General features: G+C 51.5%; 1 protein-coding gene and 1 long non-coding RNA gene across 7 annotated transcripts; one reads left to right on the forward strand and one right to left on the reverse strand.

Moving 5' to 3' along the window:
- Nucleotides 1-7909: 7909 nt before the first annotated feature.
- ZNF500 (zinc finger protein 500) lies at nucleotides 7910-19262 on the forward strand. 5 transcript variants are annotated; one of them, XM_040459118.1, is made up of 6 exons: nucleotides 7910-8519; nucleotides 11874-12372; nucleotides 14024-14207; nucleotides 14424-14488; nucleotides 15498-15609; nucleotides 17310-19262. In XM_040459118.1, the coding sequence occupies exons 2-6, from the start codon at nucleotides 11971-11973 to the stop codon at nucleotides 17993-17995; spliced, it is 1449 nt and encodes a 482-aa protein (XP_040315052.1). In that variant the 5' UTR covers nucleotides 7910-8519; nucleotides 11874-11970; the 3' UTR covers nucleotides 17996-19262. The 5 variants fall into 5 exon arrangements, with proteins under 5 accessions (XP_040315052.1, XP_040315050.1, XP_040315053.1 ...); XM_040459116.1 differs by lacking the exon at nucleotides 7910-8519 and adding an exon at nucleotides 11059-11215; XM_040459119.1 differs by lacking the exon at nucleotides 7910-8519 and adding an exon at nucleotides 11059-11215 and having other exon boundaries at nucleotides 15501-15609.
- LOC121019582 (uncharacterized) lies at nucleotides 8129-11042 on the reverse strand. 2 transcript variants are annotated; one of them, XR_005785694.1, is made up of 3 exons: nucleotides 10621-11035; nucleotides 10267-10358; nucleotides 8129-8572 (listed from the first exon to the last, which is right to left on the reverse strand). It is a non-coding gene; the product is annotated as an uncharacterized LOC121019582 (long non-coding RNA). The 2 variants fall into 2 exon arrangements; XR_005785693.1 differs by having other exon boundaries at nucleotides 10267-11042.
- Nucleotides 19263-20627: the final 1365 nt, after the last annotated feature.

Consider the following 20627-nt stretch of genomic DNA (forward strand, 5'->3'; position numbering starts at 1 on the left):
CTGAAGTCAGCCACTTAACTGACTGAGCCACCCAGGTGCCCCAAGCTTTGGCTCTTTTCAACTGCAGGACCTAGGACAAGTCACCTGACATCCAGGAATAAATTTCCTCCTGTGCGAAATGGGAATAGCAACACCAACCTCCTACCTCAGGGTTGTGTGGGGATAAATTGTTTTGTTTTGTAGGTGTCTGGGGGCGCGGAGAGAGGGGGTTCGCATTGTGCAGTACACCAAGCAGGTTCATGTCATAATGATATAGTCACAATATTAAATAACAATAGTGAGCATTTTTTTAATGTTCACTTTTGAGAGAGAGACAGAGCGCACAAGTGGGGCAGGGGCAGCAAAAGGAGGGGACAGAGGATCTGAGGTGGGCCCTGTGCTGAGAGCAGTGAGCACGATGTGGGTGGGGCTCGAACTCATGAATTGTGAGATCATGACCTGAGCTGAGGTTGGCCGCTTAACCAACGGAGCCACGCAGGCGCCCAGTAGGGAGCATTTTTTACAACGGGAATCACAAAATCAATGACACAGTACCTGGTACAATAAAACATCTACCAGATTACATGAAACTTATTCATATTTATTGAAGAATGTATTCACAGTAGCCCCAAATTGGAAACTGTAAATGTTCAGTGACAGGACAGTGGATAAACTATGGGATAGTCATACAATGAAATGCTCCTTGGCAATAAAAATGAGACAATTACTTGTGCATGCAACAGCGTGGAGGAATCTCACAGACATAATGATGCGTGAAAGAAGCCAGAGAGCAAATAGAAAGTACTATGTGGATGCCCTTTATGGAGTTTAAGAACAGGGGAAAAAAATCAACCTAAGGTGATAGAAATCAGACTTGTGGTCGGGGTTGGGAGTATTGACTGGGGAGGGGCATGAGGGAAACTTCTAGGGTATTGAAAATGACCTATACCTTGATCTGGGTGGAAGTTACACAAATACATAGATTTGTAAAATTCTTTGAGTCATGCACTTAAGATATGTGCACTTTACCGTGAGATATTTGTGCACCCTACTTGGTATATGTCATGCCTCAAGTAAAAATCTTAGAAGGTAAGAAGAAATGTAAAACAATTAAAATAGAAACAGCATATGACCAATAATGCCTGCTTAAAAGTTAGCACTGCATTTATTTAAAATTACTTATGAAAACTTTTGCTGGGTTTCAATATTTCAAGAATGCAAATTCCCAATAATAACTATTTTGATGCTGTTTAAAAAAGCATATTAAGGGGGAAAAAAACATTAGGGGCACCTGCGTGGCTCAGTTGGTTGAGCATCCAACTCTTGATTTCAGCTCAGGTTGTGATCCCAGGATCATGGAAATGAGCCTCCATACTCAGTGCAGAGCTTGCTTAAGATTCTCTCTCTCTCTCTCTCTCTCTGTCTGTCTGTCTGTCTGTCTGTCTCTGCCCCTCTCCCCTGCTTGTGTGCTCTCTCTCTCTCAAAAAAAATTTTTTTAATAAAAAATTTTAAAAAACATTAAAATTTGCAGTTTATTGCCTGCTGCAAGCCTTATCCATCACATCTCTCTCCAACTCCTGCCCCCACTGCCATGAGCAATCATCAGGCTGAATTTGGTGTTTATCCAATTCGTAAGCATTTCTTCACACTTTTGCTACATAGGCATGTATCCCTAAGTTGCATGTAGTATGTTGTGCATGTTTTCACAGTTTATGGAAATGTTGTATTACTGTTCTCTCTCTCTCTCTCTACATAAATGAATAAACATTAAGAACTTTTTAAAATGTATTTATTTGAGAGAGAGCATGCGCACACAAGCAGGGGGAGGGGCAGAGAGTGAGGAGGGAATCCCAAGCAGGGTCCGCGCTATTAGCATGGAACCGGACGCAGGACTCAATCCCATGAACCCTGCGATCATAATCTGAGTTGAAATCAAGAATTGGATGCTTAACTGACTGAGCCACCAAGGCACCCGTTTTGCCTCTTTTAATCAAAATGGTACCTATAGTGGTAGATGTTATGGTCCCTATTTTACTGATCACTTTTTTTTGCCCTCTCTTTCCTTCGGCCCAGCCCAATTAACTGCTGTTTCTGCTTCAGGAATCTCAGTTAGCTCCACACCTTGTGACTACTCCCTTTGCTAGTATTACCTCATCTCTGAAACATTCCAGGAGCTTCCAGCTGGTCTCATTGCTCCTTCTGTTCTCTCCGAGATCTCTACTCCACAAAGCTTCCTACCGTATTGCAACACTATCCTATTTCAAACCGCAAACTCTACTGATTTCGCATTGCTTTTAGGATAAAAGCCTCAATCCTCACCAGAATTTCCAAGGCCCTCCTGCATGATCTCACCTCTCCAGCCTCTCTTCCAAGCTTCATCTCCTGATCCTGGGCCATACCTGTCTCCTTTCTGTCCTTTTTTTTTTTTTTTTTTTAAGTTTATTTATTAATTTTGAGAGAGAGAGGGAGAGAAAAGCCCAAGTAGGCTCCACACTGTCAGTGTAGAGCCCAAAGTGGGGCTCAAACTCACAAACCATTAGATCATGACCTGAGCTGAAATCAAGGGTCAGTCATTTAACTGACTGAGCCACCCAGGGGTCCCTCCTTTCTGTCCTTTTTTTTTTTTTCCCAGTGTTTATTTTTAAGAGAGAAACACAGAGTGTGAATGGGGGAGGGGCAGAGAGAGAGGGAATCTCCGAATCTGAAGCAGGCTCCAGGTTCCCAGCTGTCAGCACAGAGCCCAACGTGGGGCTCCAACTGGTGAACTGCAAGATCGTGACCTGAGCTGAAGTTGGACGCTTAACCAACTGAGCCACCCAGGCGCCCCATCCTTTCTGTCCTTTATTTATTTTTTTTAATTTTTGTTTATTTTTGAGAGACAGAAAGAGATAGAGCACAAGCAGACAAGGGGCAGAGAGAGAGGGAGACACAGAATCTGACGCAGGTTCCAAGCTCTGAGCTGTGAGCACAGAGCCCAACGTGGGGCTCAAACTCATGATCCGCAAGATCATGACCTGAGCCGAAGTCAGACGCTTAATCGACTGAGCCACCCAGGCGCCCCCCTTTCTGTCCTTTAAATTCACCCCAATCTCTCAGGCCTAGTGACCTTCACACTTGAGGTTCCTTCTGTGTAGAGCTCTCCCCCCCAACTCCCTAGGTTAATTCCATCCTGCTTTAACACCTCTGCTCAACTATCACTTGAACCCAAAGGCAGGATGTATACCCTTGTATGCTTGTACACTTGTATACCCTATGGCAGGATGTACCAAAGATATAACTAACTTACTTGTGCAGTGATTTCATCACTGTACGCCTCTTGTTACCAGATCCCAACTTCAGCTGCCCGTCCCTCCAAAGGCCAACACTCAAGAGAGGAGTATTGACTGGAAAGGAATATGAGCTTTATTCAGGAGGCCAGCCATCTGGGGGAGAAGGTGGCTCTTGTCCAAAAGCCAGTTCCCTGGTTTCTGCCTAGCCAAGAGGGTTTTAAATTTTTTTTTTCAACGTTTTATTTATTTTTGGGACAGAGAGAGACAGAGCATGAACGGGGGAGGGGCAGAAAGAGAGGGAGACACAGAATCGGAAACAGGCTCCAGGCTCTGAGCCATCAGCCCAGAGCCCGACGCGGGGCTCGAACTCCCGGACCGCGAGATCGTGACCTGGCTGAAGTCGGACGCTTAACCGACTGCGCCACCCAGGCGCCCCAACCAAGAGGGTTTTAAAGGGACCAGGGGCTGTTCATCACTGAGGGGCTGCAGTGGTCTGTAATATTTCCTACTTCTGTGCAGATTTAGTGGTGTCTATTTACAGCCTTCGGTGCTTGAGAGTTGGGCAAGAGGTCTAACTCCCATTCTGTGACCTGCGAGGGCTTTTCGTTTCTCCTTCTAGAAAGGAATGTAAGATTTCTAGATACCCGAGGAGGATTAGTAAGTCAATCATATGAACTTAAGAACACCTCTTAGGGGTGCCTTGGTGGCTCTGCCGGTTGAGCACCTGACTTCGGCTCAGGTCATGATCTCACAGTGGGTGGGTTTGAGCTGACAGCTCAGAGCCTGGAGCCTGTTGGGGATTCTGTGTCTCCCTCTCTCTCTGCCCCTCCCCCGTTCGCGCTCTCTCTGTCTCTCCCAAAAATGAATAAACATTAAAAAAAAAAACAAAAAACCCAAACACCTCTGAAAGAGCACCATGCTAATGAAGATCAAAGCGGCTTCTCTTGGTAGAATTTGAATTTCAAGAAAATAAGCGTCTGCTAACCACTCTGGTAACCCCTGCGCCTAGCACAGGGGAGGACTCAGCATGCTCTGAAAAACGTGTTGAATGGTTTTGAACTTGTTACAACCTTGAACGGCTAATGTCCCCATTCACAGATGTGTTAACTGAGGCTCAGAACTCCCCAAGACCTGGCACGGCCTCAGCAACCAAGACGACACCGCCTTGAAGACGAAGCCCCACCCTCTGATGCCCTGGCCGAGCCGCCTCCTGGGGAGACGCGCTGCACCCCATTGTAAGCCGGGTGGGCTCAGGCGTCTGCCTTTCCAGCGCGGCGCTGGGCACTCTGGGACGTGTAGTCTCGTCCTCCCTTCGGCTGCGGCGTCAGCGACTTCCGCCTCCGGCAAGCACAGACCTCGCGCGATCCTTGGCGAAAGAGTCGCGAGACGGCGAATCCGGTTGGCAGCGACGCCAACGTTTATTTGCGCGTGGGCGGTGCGCTCAGCGCCTTTGCAGCCACTAGTGCATAGGCGGGGTTCGAACCTGAGCGTACGCCGTTTCCTGGTTTCTCTGGGCGGAGGGGTCCGGGCGCGCCCCAGACAGGCAGACAGACGCGGCAGAGTGTGTTCAGCCGAAGAGGACGGGGAGAGAGAGTCCAGCGTAGTAGCCGAGTCAGACCTTAGGGAGCCTGGGTTATTATTACGGGCTGAGTGCTCTAACCTGGTGCTTCGGGGCTGGGGTTCTGGAATCAAAGACGTGGGTTTCAGGCTCATTTCTGTCACTTCCTGACTGTGTGACCCTCCTTGGTTTCAGTACTTAAAACTCGGAGCTTCAGGGGGTTTTACCTGTAGAGATCACACTACCCCTATTATTACTAGATTAAGAATAGACGGAGAAATGTGTATTGCCAGGTGCTCAGAGATTGGTGGCTGATATTATTTCAAAAACAAGCAGACAGGACAAGGAATATTTGGGGTTGGAAGTTGGGTTGGGGCTGTGCATTGACCTGGAAGGTCTCTATCTCTTAGGTAGACGGTGGGCGGGGGCGCTTGGCATCTTTTGCAGTCTTGAACAACTTGTGCCTTTAGAAACCTAAAGGGCACTTCCTATTTCTGGAGATCAGTCTTCCTGTCTGTCAGAGAGAGAGAGAGAGAGAATCCGTTTACTCTGGCGGTGGTGGCAAAGGTTCCTCGACCAAACTCTACTTAGGTTACTCTGAACTCTCAACAAGGCCTTGGCTTTTGGACTTCTGTATTCATTTATGCATCGCCCAATTTTAGCAAGAATCCAGCAGGGTCACTTTAGCCAATACCCCAACCCTTGATACCTGATTGGGTTCTTCACGCCCCAGCGTCCCTCAGGTGATGTCTGATCACCCCGGCTTGCCTTCAGGAAGAATCCTACTAGGTTGATTTTGTCAGAATCCCTCGATGTTTCCTCTTACTAATTTTCCATCCTCCTCCACCTTGGCTATAAAGCCCCACTTTTCCTTGTTGTACTTGGAGTTGAACTCAGTATCTCTTCCTTACTGCACACCCCCTTGCAGGGGTCCCTGCACGTACCTCTGGTCTGGATAAAGCTTTACATACCATTGTGTAACACATGAGTCACTTTTTCCTAAACAGTGATTGAGAAAGTGCACTCCTCATCTGTGCCTTTCTCCCTCTTTGTGTCTGCCTCTGTCTCTCTTTCTCGCACAGGCTGGCTCTCCTCTGCATGGTTGGCTTCAGCCCTCAGTAGGGCTGAACGGATTTTTGAGGGGAGATAGATATTTTACCTCTGTTTCTCTACCTTTAGCTTTGGCCTCGTGCCCTTTTGGAGAAAGCTGTTGAAGAAAATATTGAAGCTAAGGAGATGCTGGTGGAGCCCAGGTGAATGGAGGGTCTTTTTGTGTAAATATTCTCCACCTAAAGGAACAACTGCATCACTCTCTCCCCTCCACTATCAGCACCTGCATCATTTTCTACGACTATGTATGTACGTCTTTGTGTGCGCCAGACTCGACCTGGAAGCATGTTGGTGGGTTTTATTTATCTCACACAGGATTTATTCTTTTAACGTTCATTTATTTTGAGAGAGAGAGAGGGTAAGCAGGGGAGAGGCAGAGAGGGAGAGAAAACCAAGCAGGATCCACACTGTCAGCGCAGAGCCCATCATAGGGCTTGAATCCATGAACTGTGAGATCATGACCTCAGTCAATGTCAAGAATCGGACGTTTAACCAGCTGAGCCACCCAGGAGACCCCCACACTGGACTTAAAGCCGGTTTTGAGGCTACATTCAAAATTAGGAGTTTCTACCTAAACGTCCATATGTCAGACTTCTGAGGAACAGTCAGACTGGCTGGCAGCATGGGGCCTGCGCCCCCCACTACTTCCCATGTCCCTGACACTGCCTTGCATCAGCAGCTGTCTGTGCCAGAGCTGCTCTGTTTCTTGTGGTCGGGAGAAGTTCTCCATGCCCATGTCACTGTCCCACATGGTATACAGAAGACCAAGATGGACACGTGTTTTAAGAAAAATGGGAGAAACGCGCCTGAGTGGCTTAGTTAAGCATCCGACTCTTAATTTCGGCTCCAGTCACGATCTCAGTTTGTAGGTTCGAGCCCCACATCGGGCTCTGCACTTACAGCACAGGACCTGCTTGGGATTCTCTCTCCCTCTCTCTGCCCCTCCCCATCCTTCTCTCTTGCTCTCAAAATAAATAAACATTAAAAGAGAGAGAGAGAGGGAGATCACTGTCTCTACCATGTGAGGGCACAATGAGAAGGTAGCAGTCTGCAAGCCAGAAGAGAGCTCCCTTCAGGAACTGAATCCACTGACACCTTAATCTTGGACTTCCAGCCTTCAGAACTGTAAGACATAAAAGTCTGTGGTATGTTGTTACAGCAGCCTGAGCAGACGAGACACTGTGTTTCCCAAAAGGAGTGTGTGGAATCTTCACCCCATTCTGAGTGATGCGTGAGCTGACCACACACAGGAGAGTCTAGCAGATGTCATCCCTGGGAGTAAGGATTTCCAAGTATGCCTGGTGGTCCTTGAATCCCCCTTCCTCCACACTCCAGCCTTTCTCCTTTCTCCTGGAGCAGCTCTCTCGGAGGAATAGTCATGCTTTGCAAGGCTGTTCTTACTTGTCTGGTTCTTGTTTGGCCTGCTGGCTGTAGGGACAAGAAGATAAAGTTTCAGGGGTGCCTGGGTGGCTCAGTCGGTTGAGCGTCTGACTTCGGCTTAGGTCATGATCTCGTGGTCTGTGGGTTCGAGCCCCATGTCGGGCTCCTATAAATTTATTAATTTATTTACTGAGCACCTACTATGAACCAAGCAGATTTTCCCACTATGTTTAGAAAAACAGAGGGGGTATTCTGGCACAAAGTAGCCACTTTAAAGGATAACCTGTAACCTTATCCTTTAAAGGATAACCAGGGGCGCCTGGGGGGCTGATTCCGTTAAGCGTCTGACTTTGGCTCAGGTCATGATTTCGCGGTTTGTGAGTTTGAGCCCCACATCAGGCTTTGTGCTGACAACTCAGAGCCTGGAGCCTGCTTCAGATTCTATGTCTCCCCCTCTCTCTGCCCCTCCCATGCTCATGCTCTGTCTCTATCTCTCAATAATAAATCAATGTTAAAAAAAATTAAAAAAAAATTAAGGATAACCAGAATCTTCCAAGAAATCACTCAGATATTTATTGCAAGGCGGAGCTCTGATTACCGGGCTGGCGTTCAGGAGTGCCTTAGGTGAGTGGTTGGGGCAGCAGGCTCTGGAGTGGACTTGCCGGAGTTTGATTTGGCTTTGCCACTTTCCTGTGTGTGGCCTTGGCAGAGTTCTGCACCTCTCGGAGCCTCAGTTTACTCATCTAAAACATGGGTCATAATGATATCTATAAAAGAGAGTCATTGTGAGGATTTCAGTAGCACAGTAAGAAAATCCCATGGACTTAGGAAGTGCTTTAAAAACATTAGGTTTTATTATTAGCTCATAGAGGCCTTATAAAAAGTGTAACAAAACACCCATTATATATCAGTTTTGGGGCATAGTAGCTCCATGACGACTCTCTTAGATAATTTAGTCAAATTAGCTAAACTATTTGACTTGTATATTGAATTTTTGTTTCTTCCTCATTTGGATACTGAGAAATTGCTACCAAAGATGACAACTTCTGGAGAGCTTGATTGTAAACCCTCTTTTCCCTGCCACAGTTAAACACCAAGAGCAAATGTGAGCTGAATCGATGCCTTGTCTGTGACGATGGAACCATGGCATCAGTCTGAAGGGAACTTCCCCTCTGTCTTCCGAGAAGCATATGTGTGGGTCGCTCAGTTGCTTGCAAACTTCTGTGAGTAGGAGGCTGCCATTTTAACTCAAACGGTCTTGTAGACTCCATAACCACTACGAAAACAAGCTACACTTATAAGTATAAATATAGTGATATGTGTGTATAACGATAAATACTTCTCATTCAGACCATGAACAATGCTTGAGACCTTAGTAGCCCCGTGGGCCTCTTACAGGAACTCCATGGCACCAGGCATCTGAGACCCACGCACTGAGACCACGTCCTCCATCTCAGAGTAGCTACAAGTCATGAAACTAGAGCTGATGCCTAAGGAGCATTTGTCACGTGCTGGATATTGTCACGGGTGTTTTACAAATGTAATCTCATCTAATTCCATCTCTCAGCTCCCTGAAGCTGAAGCTGTGGCAATCTTCATTTTACGGGTGCGGAAGGCAAGGCACACCTTGTTGATAAGTGGTGGAGCCAGGATTCGAACCACTGGCTTGGTGTACGTCTTTGGAGGCCCCAGTTCACCCCGATTCACATTTGTTAGGGGCTGCCTGTTTGTGTCTCCCCCCATAATAGAATTAAGACCGAAATACTAAACAGACAAGCAAACGTGAAATCCTGAGCAAAGCAGAAATTTGTCCTTTTAATCTCTGTCGGTTGTAGTCACTGAAAATTGCCCAGACAGGAGAAGGCCAGAGCCTGGGTCACTACATAGACTTGGTAACTTCTGTGCATACGGCTCTGAGAAGGAGATGCCTGGTTCCCACAGCTAACCAGGAGGCAGTCAGAAAGGAGAAGGCATGGGACAGCTTTGAAAATGCTGGCGTCCCCACACCTGTCCCCTTCCCTAGATGCAACCCAGCATGTTCTGCAACTAGGTGATGGTTGTCAGCCCTACAGAACTTGCTGACTGTCCCTCAGATTCTCCACCGGCCTCTTCTGTTTTCCTCCTTTTCCCTCTCCCATTTTATCTGTTCTGTCTTCTTCCTCTCCTGCTATATGCTCCCTGTGACTTATTCAAAGTTCCCCTTTGCACATTCTGTTCCCAAAGCAAATCAGTTGGCAGGCCTCTTGTGTTGGACTTAAGTACCAGTTCTCTGAATAGCTCCACATGTTGGTGTTAGTTTATTCTTAACATCCCCGCCTGTCCTGACCAGCACCCTCATGTTGAAGAAGAAACTGAGGCCTATATCTTCCTGCCTTTCTTCAGACCCCACCACAAGGCTGTGGTGGTCTTGAAGGCAGTCCTGTAATCTGCTCTTAAAGATGCCTCCCACTCGGGGGGTGCCTGAGTGGCTCAGTTGGTTGGGCGTCTGACTTGGGCTCAGGTCATGATCTCGCAGTCAGTGAGCTCAAGCCCTGTGTTTGAGCTCTGTGCTGATGGCTCAGAGCCTGGAGCCTGCTTTGGATTTTGGCTCCCTTTCTCTCTGCCCCTCCCCAGCTCATGCTCTGTTCTGTCTCTCAAAAATGAATAAATGATAAAAAAAAATATTTTAAAGATGCCTCCCACTCGGGGAGAGGCTGTCTCCAGAAATAAGTCATAGGCATCCCAGTGCCTTGTTCCGCTTGGTGTGCTCACAATAGAAACTGGATGCTGGATGTAGCGGGGGGAAATGAAACATGAGACAGAATGCAGAGTAGGAGGGGGAGAAAAGCCAGTGGGAGGATGGGGTTAGGTGCTAGGTCTGGGGATGCCAGAACTAAAGGACTCAGGAATGGCCTGGTCCTTATGTCAGCGATAATGCTGATGGAGCACTTACCATGTGGTAGGCAGGTTACCCTCACCAAGACCCTTTACCTGCTTAAAGGGCCAGGGGCTTAGTTTTCTCCAGTCTGGACAGCAACACCAGGGACCATTTGTCTAGTTCACTTCCTGTTCATGGTGCCTGCCTGTTACAAAGCAGAGCCCAGTATTTGTTGATTAAATTAACAAATAAAAGAAATCAGCCATTGGTATCCAAGATGCCCCAAATAAGTAACTTTCTGGGTCTTCACTTCTTAGTCTCTAAAATTAAAGAGTTGGACTAGGACAGATGCCTGGATTCCAACCTCACCCCAGCTCTCCACTTACTGAGTGTGTGTGACCTTGGTCTGGTCACTGAACCTCTCTGCCTCCTTTCCTCATCTATAAAATATTGCTAATAGTACCTACCTCCCATCTTTGTTTCAAGGATGAACTGTTAATAAATTGCAAAGTATTTAAAACAGAGCCGGGTACATACAAAGTACTATGTAAGTAGAAACGTAAATTTACAAAATCCCCTCCCACCGTGGACCTTTCTCAGGCTAGGGGAGGGCGTATGGAGGCGACACGGGTAGCATGGCCCAAAAGCTACGGGACCTCGAAACGCCCGCCTACTCACTGAAGGTGCAAGGACTACGATACCCATAATGCTTCCTGTGGTCCCGCCCACGCGGTCTCTTTCCCACGCGCTTACAGGTAGTCGGCCAGGGGTTCGAGGACTACGTTGTCCACAATGCATCTCGCGGGCCTGCCCTTCCAGGCTTATTCCCACCCTCGACAGCCGGCTCAGCTAATGGCGCGAGGACTACATTACCCACAGTGCTGCGGTGGGCCCGCCCACACGGCCTCGTTCTCTAGTACCACAGCGGGCTCAGCCCGTGGCTGGAAGAGGATGTAGCTCGGCTTCCGCTTTGTGCAGGTTGTCGGTCTAGGGTCTAGCCGGCCCGCCTGCTGCACCCCCACGCCCACGGTCCTGCCCCCGGCCCGGCCCGCCGCGCTGCCGGTGAGTGCGGGCGCGGAGTCCCGGCCCACGCCGCTTCCGTCCCGCAGCCCTTCTTCACCAGAACCCGGGGTTGTGCTCGGCCTGGGCCACCGCTCACCCTGCACCCGAGGACGAAACCGGGGAAAGCATGCCCGGCCGGGGAGTCCCTACTCTCTCAGGACCCTGGAGTTGGAGGGGCCGTGGTGACCCATCCACCGAGGGTACCCGGCGGGCTTTCAGGGCTTGCCGAGCCCGAATTGGAGGGTCAAGTCGTGACAGAACCCGCGTCCCCTTGGACACGGAGGGCCCTGGTTCTATTTCCAAGGGGACCCCATCCTAAAAGGGCCAACCGTAGTAGTGCAAACTGCACTTCCCAAGCTCTGGCCCCGTTCCAGTCAGTGCTCAAAACCCTTTGCAAATATCCCGGTTAGTCCTCTTAAAAGCCTGTGTGTAGAAATATCATCATGTCTACTTTTTGCACGAGGAATCGATGCCCTGAGAGTTTAAGTAACTTGCTTAGGAATTACCAGGGAGCTTAGAAGCAAGGACGGTTTGATTTACTTCAGCTCTTTTGCCAATGAGGGTGAGTTGGCTCTGGGGCTAGGGCAGGGCCTTATGGGTGTGGACACTTAACTAGCCCCAGTGCTGCACCCCAAATGATTATGTTGTTTCTTCACAGAGCCCTGAAAACATCACTTCCAGTGTCTGGCCAGAGGTACAGGGAAAGACAGATTTGACCTTTCAGGCACAAGAAAGAGCAAGACTTGCCCCAGACAATGGCGACCACACCTGGTCTCCAGCCTCCACCACCCCTGGAGCAAGACGAGATCCTGATCGTGAAGGTGGAGGAGGATTTCTGCTGGGAAGAGGAGCCTTCCCTGGAGACGGAAGACCCCAGCCCTGAGACCTTCCGCCAGCTCTTCAGGCTCTTTTGTTACCAGGAGGTGGCCGGACCACGGGAGGCCCTGAGCCGCCTTTGGGAGCTCTGCTGCCGCTGGCTGCGGCCTGAGTTGCGCACCAAAGAGCAGATCCTGGAGCTGCTGGTGCTGGAGCAGTTCCTGATGGTGCTGCCTGGGGAGATCCAGGCCCGGGTGCGGGAGCAGCAGCCGGAGAGTGGTGAGGAGGCCGTGGTCCTCGTGGAAGGGCTGCAGCGGGAGCCCAGGAAGCAGAGGCAGCGGGTGAGGTGGGGGGCAATTTGGCCCTAAGGTGAGGAGATGGGGACCCAAGACCTCAGGGCTCTGCTCCTAAGATCTGCATTTGGAGATTCCTTGGGCTGTGGAGCCCGCAGCCTGCCTTGGCCATTGGGAGGACCTGGGGCTGCCTGTACCTGTGAAACAAAGAAGGCAACTGCAAAGTGTTTCTCAGCCTTGGCCGATGGGTGTAAACCTGTCGATTAAGCACATGTAGCCCCACTAGCTCTCTTTGAACTGTGTGGTTTGGTTCATTCACATCACCCCAGTATAGGTCCTACACAGGTTTTGATGGGAAAGAGGTTGGAGATCTTCCAAGGCAGGGCCCTGGGGGTTGAAGAGATTCCAGAAGGAGAGGAGCATTGGGAAGAAAGAGCAGGGGTTGGTGGGTGTCCCAGTTAGAGCTCCCCCCCCACCCCCAACCTCTCCAGAGCTGCGCTGGCCAGTGCAGTGGCTACCAGTAACATGTGATTTTTTTTTTTTTAACGTTTATTTTTGAGAGAGAGACAGAGACGGAGTGTGAGCAGGGGAGAGACAGAGAGAGAGAGAGAGGGAGAGGAGAGAATCCCAACCAGGCTCTCTGAGCTGACAGCCTGATACAGGGCTCCATCTCATCAACTATGAGATCATGACTGGAACCAAACTTGGGAGTTGGATGGTTAACCGACTGAGCCACCCAGGCGCTCCCACGTGTGATTTTTTAAATTAAAACTAAATAAAATGTCAGGTGTAGTTCCTGAGTCACACTGGCCACATTTCAAGGGCTCAGTTGTCACACGTGGCCAGTGGCTACTGTACTGGACAGCGAAGATATGGGACACTTTGTTGTCATGGAAAGTTCTGTGGACAGCACGACTCTAGAGCACGCTCCCAACTTCTTGTAACCAAATTGGAGTAATAGGGAAGTCTTAACAAATTCTTCTTGCTCAGATTAGGTTAGTCCTACTGCATAGCTCTTAGCTCAGCTTGGATTAGTTCTTTGGCATGCCTTTCCTCTGTCTCTATGCACCCCATAACCTCTGGGGACTGTCTCTTCTTAGAAGTGTGGGATGTTGAGCTTGATGCAGGGATCCCTGGCACTGGTTTTAAAGTTTTCTTATCCCAAGTACTGTTGCAGAGCTCAGTAAACGCTGAGACCCAAGTTGATCGTGTTCACCTGTTCTGGAATTGGGACATAGATGGTCTCAGAGCACTTGTCACTGACTTCAGGAAATGTAGCACTGCTATAGTGTGAACTTCTGAAATGAGATCTGATTCAGGGCCTTTCTGGTCCAGGGTCTGTTGGGAACACCAAGGAAGGGGGGGTGAGAGAGTGCAGTGTGATGGGGAGACAGTGGAGTCTCACTCAGGGGCAGAGCAAGCCTCCGTTTGTCCAGGTTGGGAGCCTGACCTCTTCCCAGCTCACATTCCTTCTCCCAGAACAGTCTGGAGGGAGGACTCTGTGCGATGGGGAGGCCTGTGGGGGCAGACCTGGGGAGGTAGCCGGCGGGGGTGGTTGTGGTGAGGCACAGCTGGGGGGAGCCTGGGAGCCTGGGAAGGGAGCATGGCCAGGGGTGCCTGAGGCAAAAGTGGTTGGGGACCTTGTGGGTTTTCTCCCAAACTTCTGGGAACTGCTGGGCAGATCTCCATCTGCATGCAGGGCCTGGAAGTGCTCCCTGATGATGTACTGCCCCACGGGACAGGAGAACAGTGCTTGAAACACCAAGTGGAGGCTGAGCCAGAGGAGCTGTCTCTGGAGGAAGGGTCTGGATGCTCCAGCCAGCAGCCCCCAACCCAACTGAGCCACACACCAAAGAGGAGCCCCCAGCTCTGGCCAAAGAGGGGTGAGTAGCCATCCCTCTGGATGAAGGAAGCCCTGCAGGGAAAGGAAGCAGAGGGAGGAGGTTGTCACAGGAGGTTGGGCCACTGCATGTGGGAAGGACAGGTTCCTGCCCAGGACTGAGCGTAGGTGCAGAGTAGTTGGCCCTGTCTGGGCCTTTGCTACTGTTTCCACACCTGGGCTGTGTGGCCTTCTCTGACCACTCTGTGTCTTTCCCCAGGCCCGGTGGCCTCCCAGCATCAGGAGACGGCACCGGCCACATCCTTCGTTTCATCCTGGTCCCAGGTGAGTGGGTGTTCCACTGCATCCCTGTGTGTCCCACGCCCTTGTTACAGGGACACTTTCTCCATGGCCAGGTCCAGCTTTCGGAGGTGCTCCTCGTGGAATGACCCCTTTACCCTTACTTTTACCTCCTGGAAGTCTTCTCTCTGATGCCATCTGGGTATTAGGTGTGTCGCAGAGGATACCAGGGCTTAGTTGTGGACTGGGGCAATTGCTTCAAACCTAGCTGGGCGTTAGATTCTTGGGACCTTGGGCAAAAATATAGATTCGTCCCCCAGCCCTGGCCTGGAATCAGAGCCTCCGTAGCTTGTTTAAATAACAGCTTTATTGAGATATAATTCATATACCACACAACTCGGCCATTTAGAGTATTTAACATTTAGTGTATGTATAGAGTTATGCAACTACCATGATGGTTCTCAAAACATACTCCTCTTCAAAACACCTGGTACCCGTTAGTGGTCCCTCCCCACCCCCGTTCCCCAGCCCCTGGTGGTCTTCTTTCTGTCTCTGTGCATTTGCCTCTTCTAGACATTGCTTGCTTGGGTTTTAATGGGCTCCTCAGGTCACTGTGGTGCTAGATTTGGGAACTACTGGCCTGGAGGCATCCTGAAGTTCCCAAGACACCTGACTCGGGTCCCAGGGCTGGTTCGACCTGAGGCAAGGCATGTCTAACTTGTGCCCCTGAGGAGCATGGGCCCCAGTGGCTGAGCGCACAGTGGACCAGCTGCTCCATACAGTGGCTCTGTCCATGGTGTCTCTGGGCCTGCAGCAGTGGGACATGGCATGGTGGTGACGGTGTCCTCCCAGCTAGCAGGATTCCGCTGTTCTGTGAGCAGAACTTGAGGAGCAGGAGTGGATGACCGCATATGGAGAGGGATGGTGTAGGAGAGAGGCAGTGGGGGAGGCAAGCAGGATCTGCCGTTGTGTTACAGGTGGAGGGGGTGGGCGAGCCCGCTAGGCCGGCCGCATGAAGGAGCCGTGGCAGGGGACTGAGTGGGTTGCACTCCAGCAGGTGCCGGTGACCTTGGAGGACGTGGCGGCATACCTGTCCCAGGAGGAGTGGGAGTGCCTGGACCCGGCTCAGCGGGGCTGCGTCTGGGATGTGCTGCCCGACAGCGGGGGTAACGTGCTCATCAGTGGCATGTCTGTGACGTGGGCCAGTCTCAGGGAGGGTGGCTCCTTTCCTGAGGCTGGCTATGGCCCACTTGGCATCTCCCAGGCCGTCTCCCTGCCCAGTACCGTTCCTGTCTCTCCACCACTTACAGAAGCCAATCCAGCAGTTGTTGGACTGCAGTGGCCCAAGGAATCCCTGGGGAGCATGTTAAACTAGGAACTCACACCCCGCACCAGGTTGGTTCCATGGGCCGGGCACACTCCCTGGAGAGCCTGCTCCGCGCCCAGCTGAGTGCAGCCTGCAAAGGCAGGGTTGCTAGAGACCCGTCAGAGGCCCAGCTGCAGTGGGGAGAGTATGGCTGCTCAGCTCATCCCAGGCAAGTGCCCAGAGCTGTCCTGGGTTCCTCCGTCCACACGGCTCGTCCAGTTTCACTTAGCCTCTGTGCCACCCGTGACCCCTGTGGGTAGAGCTGCTCCTGGCAGGGCCTTGGCCATCCACAGCTTCTCCTTTCCAGCCCTGTCCCCAGCTCATCTCCCAACACTGTCTGGTTTTGAAGGAATTGAGGTGCTTGTTTGGTATCAGTTGGATTTCTTCAGAGAAACAGAACCAATTGTGTGTGTGTGTGTGGTGTGTAAGTAAAGGCATTTATTTTAAGGAATTGGCTCATAGGATGGTGGAGGCTGGCAAGCCTAAAATCTGTAGGGCAGTCCTGCAGGCTGGAAATTCAAGTGAGAATTGATGTTGCAATCCTGAGTCTGATGTCTGCAGGGCAGGCCAGCTGGCACGAAACCCAGGCAGAATTCCTCTTCGGGGAAACCACAGGTTCTGCTCTTGAGGGTTCAGCTGATTAGATGAGGCCCATCTACTGATACTGAGGGTGGTCTGCTTTACTTACATCTGAGTGTAGATGTTAAGTAGAGAGTATAGCAACCTGAGAGGATTTTTTTTAAGTATATTTATTTTGAGAGGGTGGGGAGAGAGTGTGGGGAAGGGGCAGAGAGAGAGAGAAGGAGAGAGAGAATCCCAAGCAGGCTCTACGCCATCAGCACAGACCTTGATGCGGGGCTTGAATTCACAAACCATGAGGTCATGACCTGAGCTGAGATCAAGAGTCCGATGCTTAACCGACTGAGCCACCCAGGTGTCCCAACCCAAGAGGTTGTTCAGCCTGGCTGTGGTGCCATTGTTCGGTTAAACACCAAAACACTGTTGACATTGGGTCTGGATAATTCTGTTATGCCATCCTGTGTGCCATAGGGTGTTCACCAGCCCCCCTGGCCTCCACTCACTAGATTCCATTAGCAACACTCCACTGCCTGGCTGTGACAACCAAAAATGTCTCCAGACATTGCCAAGTGCCCTCTGAGGGCCACCATTGCCCCTGGGGTTAGAATCCCTGGCTTAGAGGCTAAGAGCCTAGACTCCAGAGCCCACCCTGTAACTTACTAGCCAAGTGACTCTGGGTAAGTTCTTTAACCTTCCTGTGCCTCAGTTTCCTCATCTTAAATGGGGCCATAACAGCACCCACCTCCTTGGCGTGGTGAGGGTTTCACGAGCTGCTGCCCATGGTTAATTATCTCCATCCAGGGTCTGACAAGCACTTCCTGCTGAGTGTTCTGAGGCTCCGCCCAGCCTTTGCTTTCTTTCTTATCAGGAGCATCCCCTCGCCCCACGAAGGCCTCAGGGACTGTGCTTTCTCTGTCTCAGGGCTTGGGCTGCAACTTGAGGATGGAGAGGGCGCCAGGCAGGACGTGCTGACGAGAAGGGAGCAGGACCGAGAGCTGGTTGGGGGCATGACCAGGCCTGAGCAGTCTCTGGAAAGAGGAGGACCCCGGCGGAGTGAGAAGCCGTACGCGTGCCCTGAGTGCGGCAAAGGCTTCAGTAAGACGTCCCACTTGACCAAGCACCAGCGCACACACACCGGGGAGCGGCCCTACAAGTGTCAGGTGTGCGGGAAGGGCTTCAGTGACCGCTCCAACTTCAGCACGCACCAGCGGGTGCACACGGGCGAGAAGCCCTATGCGTGCGCGGAGTGCGGGAAGCGCTTCAGCCAGAGCTCCAGCCTGGTCATCCACCGCAGGACACACACTGGCGAGCGGCCCTACGCCTGTGCCGAGTGTGGGAAGCGCTTCAGCAACAGCTCCCACTTCAGTGCACACCGGAGAACGCACGCAGCTGAGAAGCCCTTCGTGTGCCCGGCCTGTGGCAGGGGCTTCCGCCGGGGCACCGACCTCCACAAACACCAGTGGACCCACAGCAGAGAGCAGCGCCCCCCAGGCCAGCGGAGCCCCACAGCACGGCTCCAGGAGGCCCCTGGGCCAAAGCCTGGCCGCCACTCATTGAACTGTCCATTTCCGGGATCCGTTTCAGAATTTCGAGGTCACAGTTCATGAAGCTGCTGGAGCTGTTTCTGTTTTGGAACCAAAATCCTAACCTTAAGGCATTTCACACTGATCCCATTTGCCCCTGGTGTGGGTCCAGCTTGTGGCGGTGGGACATTTCAGGTGCTCAGGCCCAGGGAGGAATCTGGACACGGAGTTTCGGCAGTGACGGCTAGATACCAAGCCGGGTGTACGTGGGTCCTGGGGCTGCTGTACAAATGGCCACGACCCGGGTGGCTCAACACCACAGGGACAGACTGTCACAGTTCAGGAGGCCAGAAGTCCAAAACCAAGATGTAGGCAAGGCTGCCTCCTTCTGGAGGCCCGGACGGAGAGACCATCCCAGGCCTCTCTCCTGGCTTCTGCTGTTGCTGGTGTTCCTGGTGTCCTTGGCTTGTGGCCACAACACTCCCATCTCTGCCTCTCCCGTGTCTCTGGTGTCCTCTTGTAAGGGCACAGTCATTCCATTTAGGGCGCCTAATCCTGAATGACAGCATCTTAACTAATTACATCTGCAAAGACCCTGTTTCCAAATCAGGGCACATTCTGAGGTTCTGGATGGACATGAAGTTGGGGGACACTCATCTGTCCACTTCAGGGAAACCTCAGTGGCTCCCATTCCTTACTGCATTAACATACCCCAGCCTTCCCTGGTCTCCCCCCTTTCCCCTCCAGCCTTGCCACATTTTCAAAACATAGCCTGTGGGGACTTGTTCCGTATCCCAGTGGTGTCAGCGGGCAGTGGGATGAGTTGGGGGTCACCTGCCTAGAGCCACAGCTGTTCTAAAGGACAGATGACTCATGTGAGTACACTTCCCTGATAGCCCATCTTCCGACCTCCGCAGGCATGTGAGGATGCCTGTGGAGATGACTGACATCTGTCCCCCCAGCAGGAGCCAGGGCCGCCTTTGCTCCATCCCCAAGTGGCCAGGACAGAGGCAGCGTTGGTTGCCCCACTTTGTCCCTCTGCGGTGGACATGCTTCTGATCTGTGCACATCCACTATCTCCTGGGTGGCTGAGGGGAACAGTATAGAGTACTTGTTCCATTTAGTCATCACTGAAGTCTTGGGGGCAGCTGCTGAAACCACTGGGTTCCGGAACATTCCACGCAGGGAGTATGGCAGTTTCCCATGGCTGGGTGGCCTTGGACCTCAGGCTGTGCTCCATTCTATTTGTCACCCAATAACTGTATATATTTTCACCTTCCAGCATAACCCAGGTTCCAGGGTGCATGACCTACTCTCTGTTTCCCTAATAAACAAAGCGGGTCCTTCTGGCCTCGTGTGCTCTGCCCTATGTGTTCTTTAGAGAAGGGGGCCACTCAGTTTAAGCATGGTGTTTACCTTCTAGGCCAGCTTCCAGAGCTCCAGCACTGCCGGTAACCCAGCTTCCCTAAGTAGCTGCGAGTCTGCAGGCTCACTACTGTCGTGTCCAGGCTGGTGCCACAGGTGGCCGCCTGCTTCCTCGCCTGGGACCTGGGCCTGTTGGTGCCTCTTCCAGAACATTCTCTCAAGCAACCCTGAGACATACGGCTTTTGTGCCTCTCCTTTTACAGATGGGAAACTGAGGTCCTGAATGCTTTTAGCACCTTGTTCAGGTGGCAAAACTGGTTTTGAGCTCGGGTCTACCACGTCATCTTCTTGACTTGCCTTACTGGTGGTTCACTGAGTTGAACTTGGAACGAAGAAGTTATTTTCTGTCACTGTGAAGCATCCCAAATTTCTGGCATTTGAAAGGGATAGAGATGGGGGGAAAGCTGGCCATTGCACTTGACAGGCCACATGGGTGGAGGTGTGTCACATTTGGGTTTCTGTGGCGGAGCCCCGACCACACTGCATGTGTCCTAGAGCAGAGCGTGAGGGGTCTCCGTGGATGTGCGAAGAGCCAGGAGCGCAGGTGACGCAGCCTGGCCACCTTCCCTGCAGGTAGGCCCACCTGGGGCCTCCTGTGGCCTTGGTGGAACCTGTCTTGCACCTGGCCCCTTGTCATTGGGCCACGTCAAGTGGGGTCTGTGGCCCCGATCTTGGCTATCTGTGGCTGAGGCCAGGCAGAGCCTGCCTTGCCTAGGGCAGGGCTTGATGACAAGAGACCATTGGCCAGCCTCAACACCTGCAGCAAGTGATGACCCCAGCTGAATGCTGGAATACATTCTTAAATGCTAAGGACCCTGCCAAGCTGCTGAGCCTGTGATGTGGAGAGACTCGAGGTGACTGCTCTTACCAGGGAGCAGGGGCAGAGACAGAATCCTGGAAACAAGTTGGTGAGAGAAGAGAGGTGCCAGAGATCAGGGCTGCAGCCTATTGGGGGCTGCAGGGCTGAGAACCGGAAGAAATGACTGAATAAGGAGGACAGTGGAGGATAACGTCTGCAAAGTAACAGGGAAGGACGTCGCCCACGAGGTGGGGCCCCGCTCTGTTCCATGGGGACAGTTTGGGTGTTAGGACACTCAGTACTCTATCTCCACATAAAGGTCAGCCCCACCCGAAGTCAGGAAGGACCCTAGGACAGATGTGTGCCTTTGTATCTTGGTTAAAGAAAAAAACAGTCCAGTCTTCACCCCTTTATCAAAAAGTCCATTTGGTGTGTGTGTGTGTGAGGGGGGGTGTGGTATGTTAATGCAAGCACATAAAATAGCAAGCATCC

This window comes from Herpailurus yagouaroundi, unplaced genomic scaffold (assembly GCF_014898765.1).
Source record: "Herpailurus yagouaroundi ecotype Mexico unplaced genomic scaffold, PumYag 222, whole genome shotgun sequence".
Lineage (NCBI taxonomy): Eukaryota > Metazoa > Chordata > Mammalia > Carnivora > Felidae > Herpailurus > Herpailurus yagouaroundi.

Coding starts and splice junctions, on each gene's coding strand:
- ZNF500 (XM_040459118.1), top strand. CDS start 11,971: ATGGCGACCACACCTGGTCTCCAGCCTCCACCACCCCTGGAGCAAGAC. Junction 14,489..15,497: donor TCGTTTCATCCTGGTCCCAG/GTGAGTGGGTGT, acceptor GTTGCACTCCAG/CAGGTGCCGGTGACCTTGGA. Junction 15,610..17,309: donor TGTGCTGCCCGACAGCGGGG/GTAACGTGCTCA, acceptor TCTCTGTCTCAG/GGCTTGGGCTGCAACTTGAG.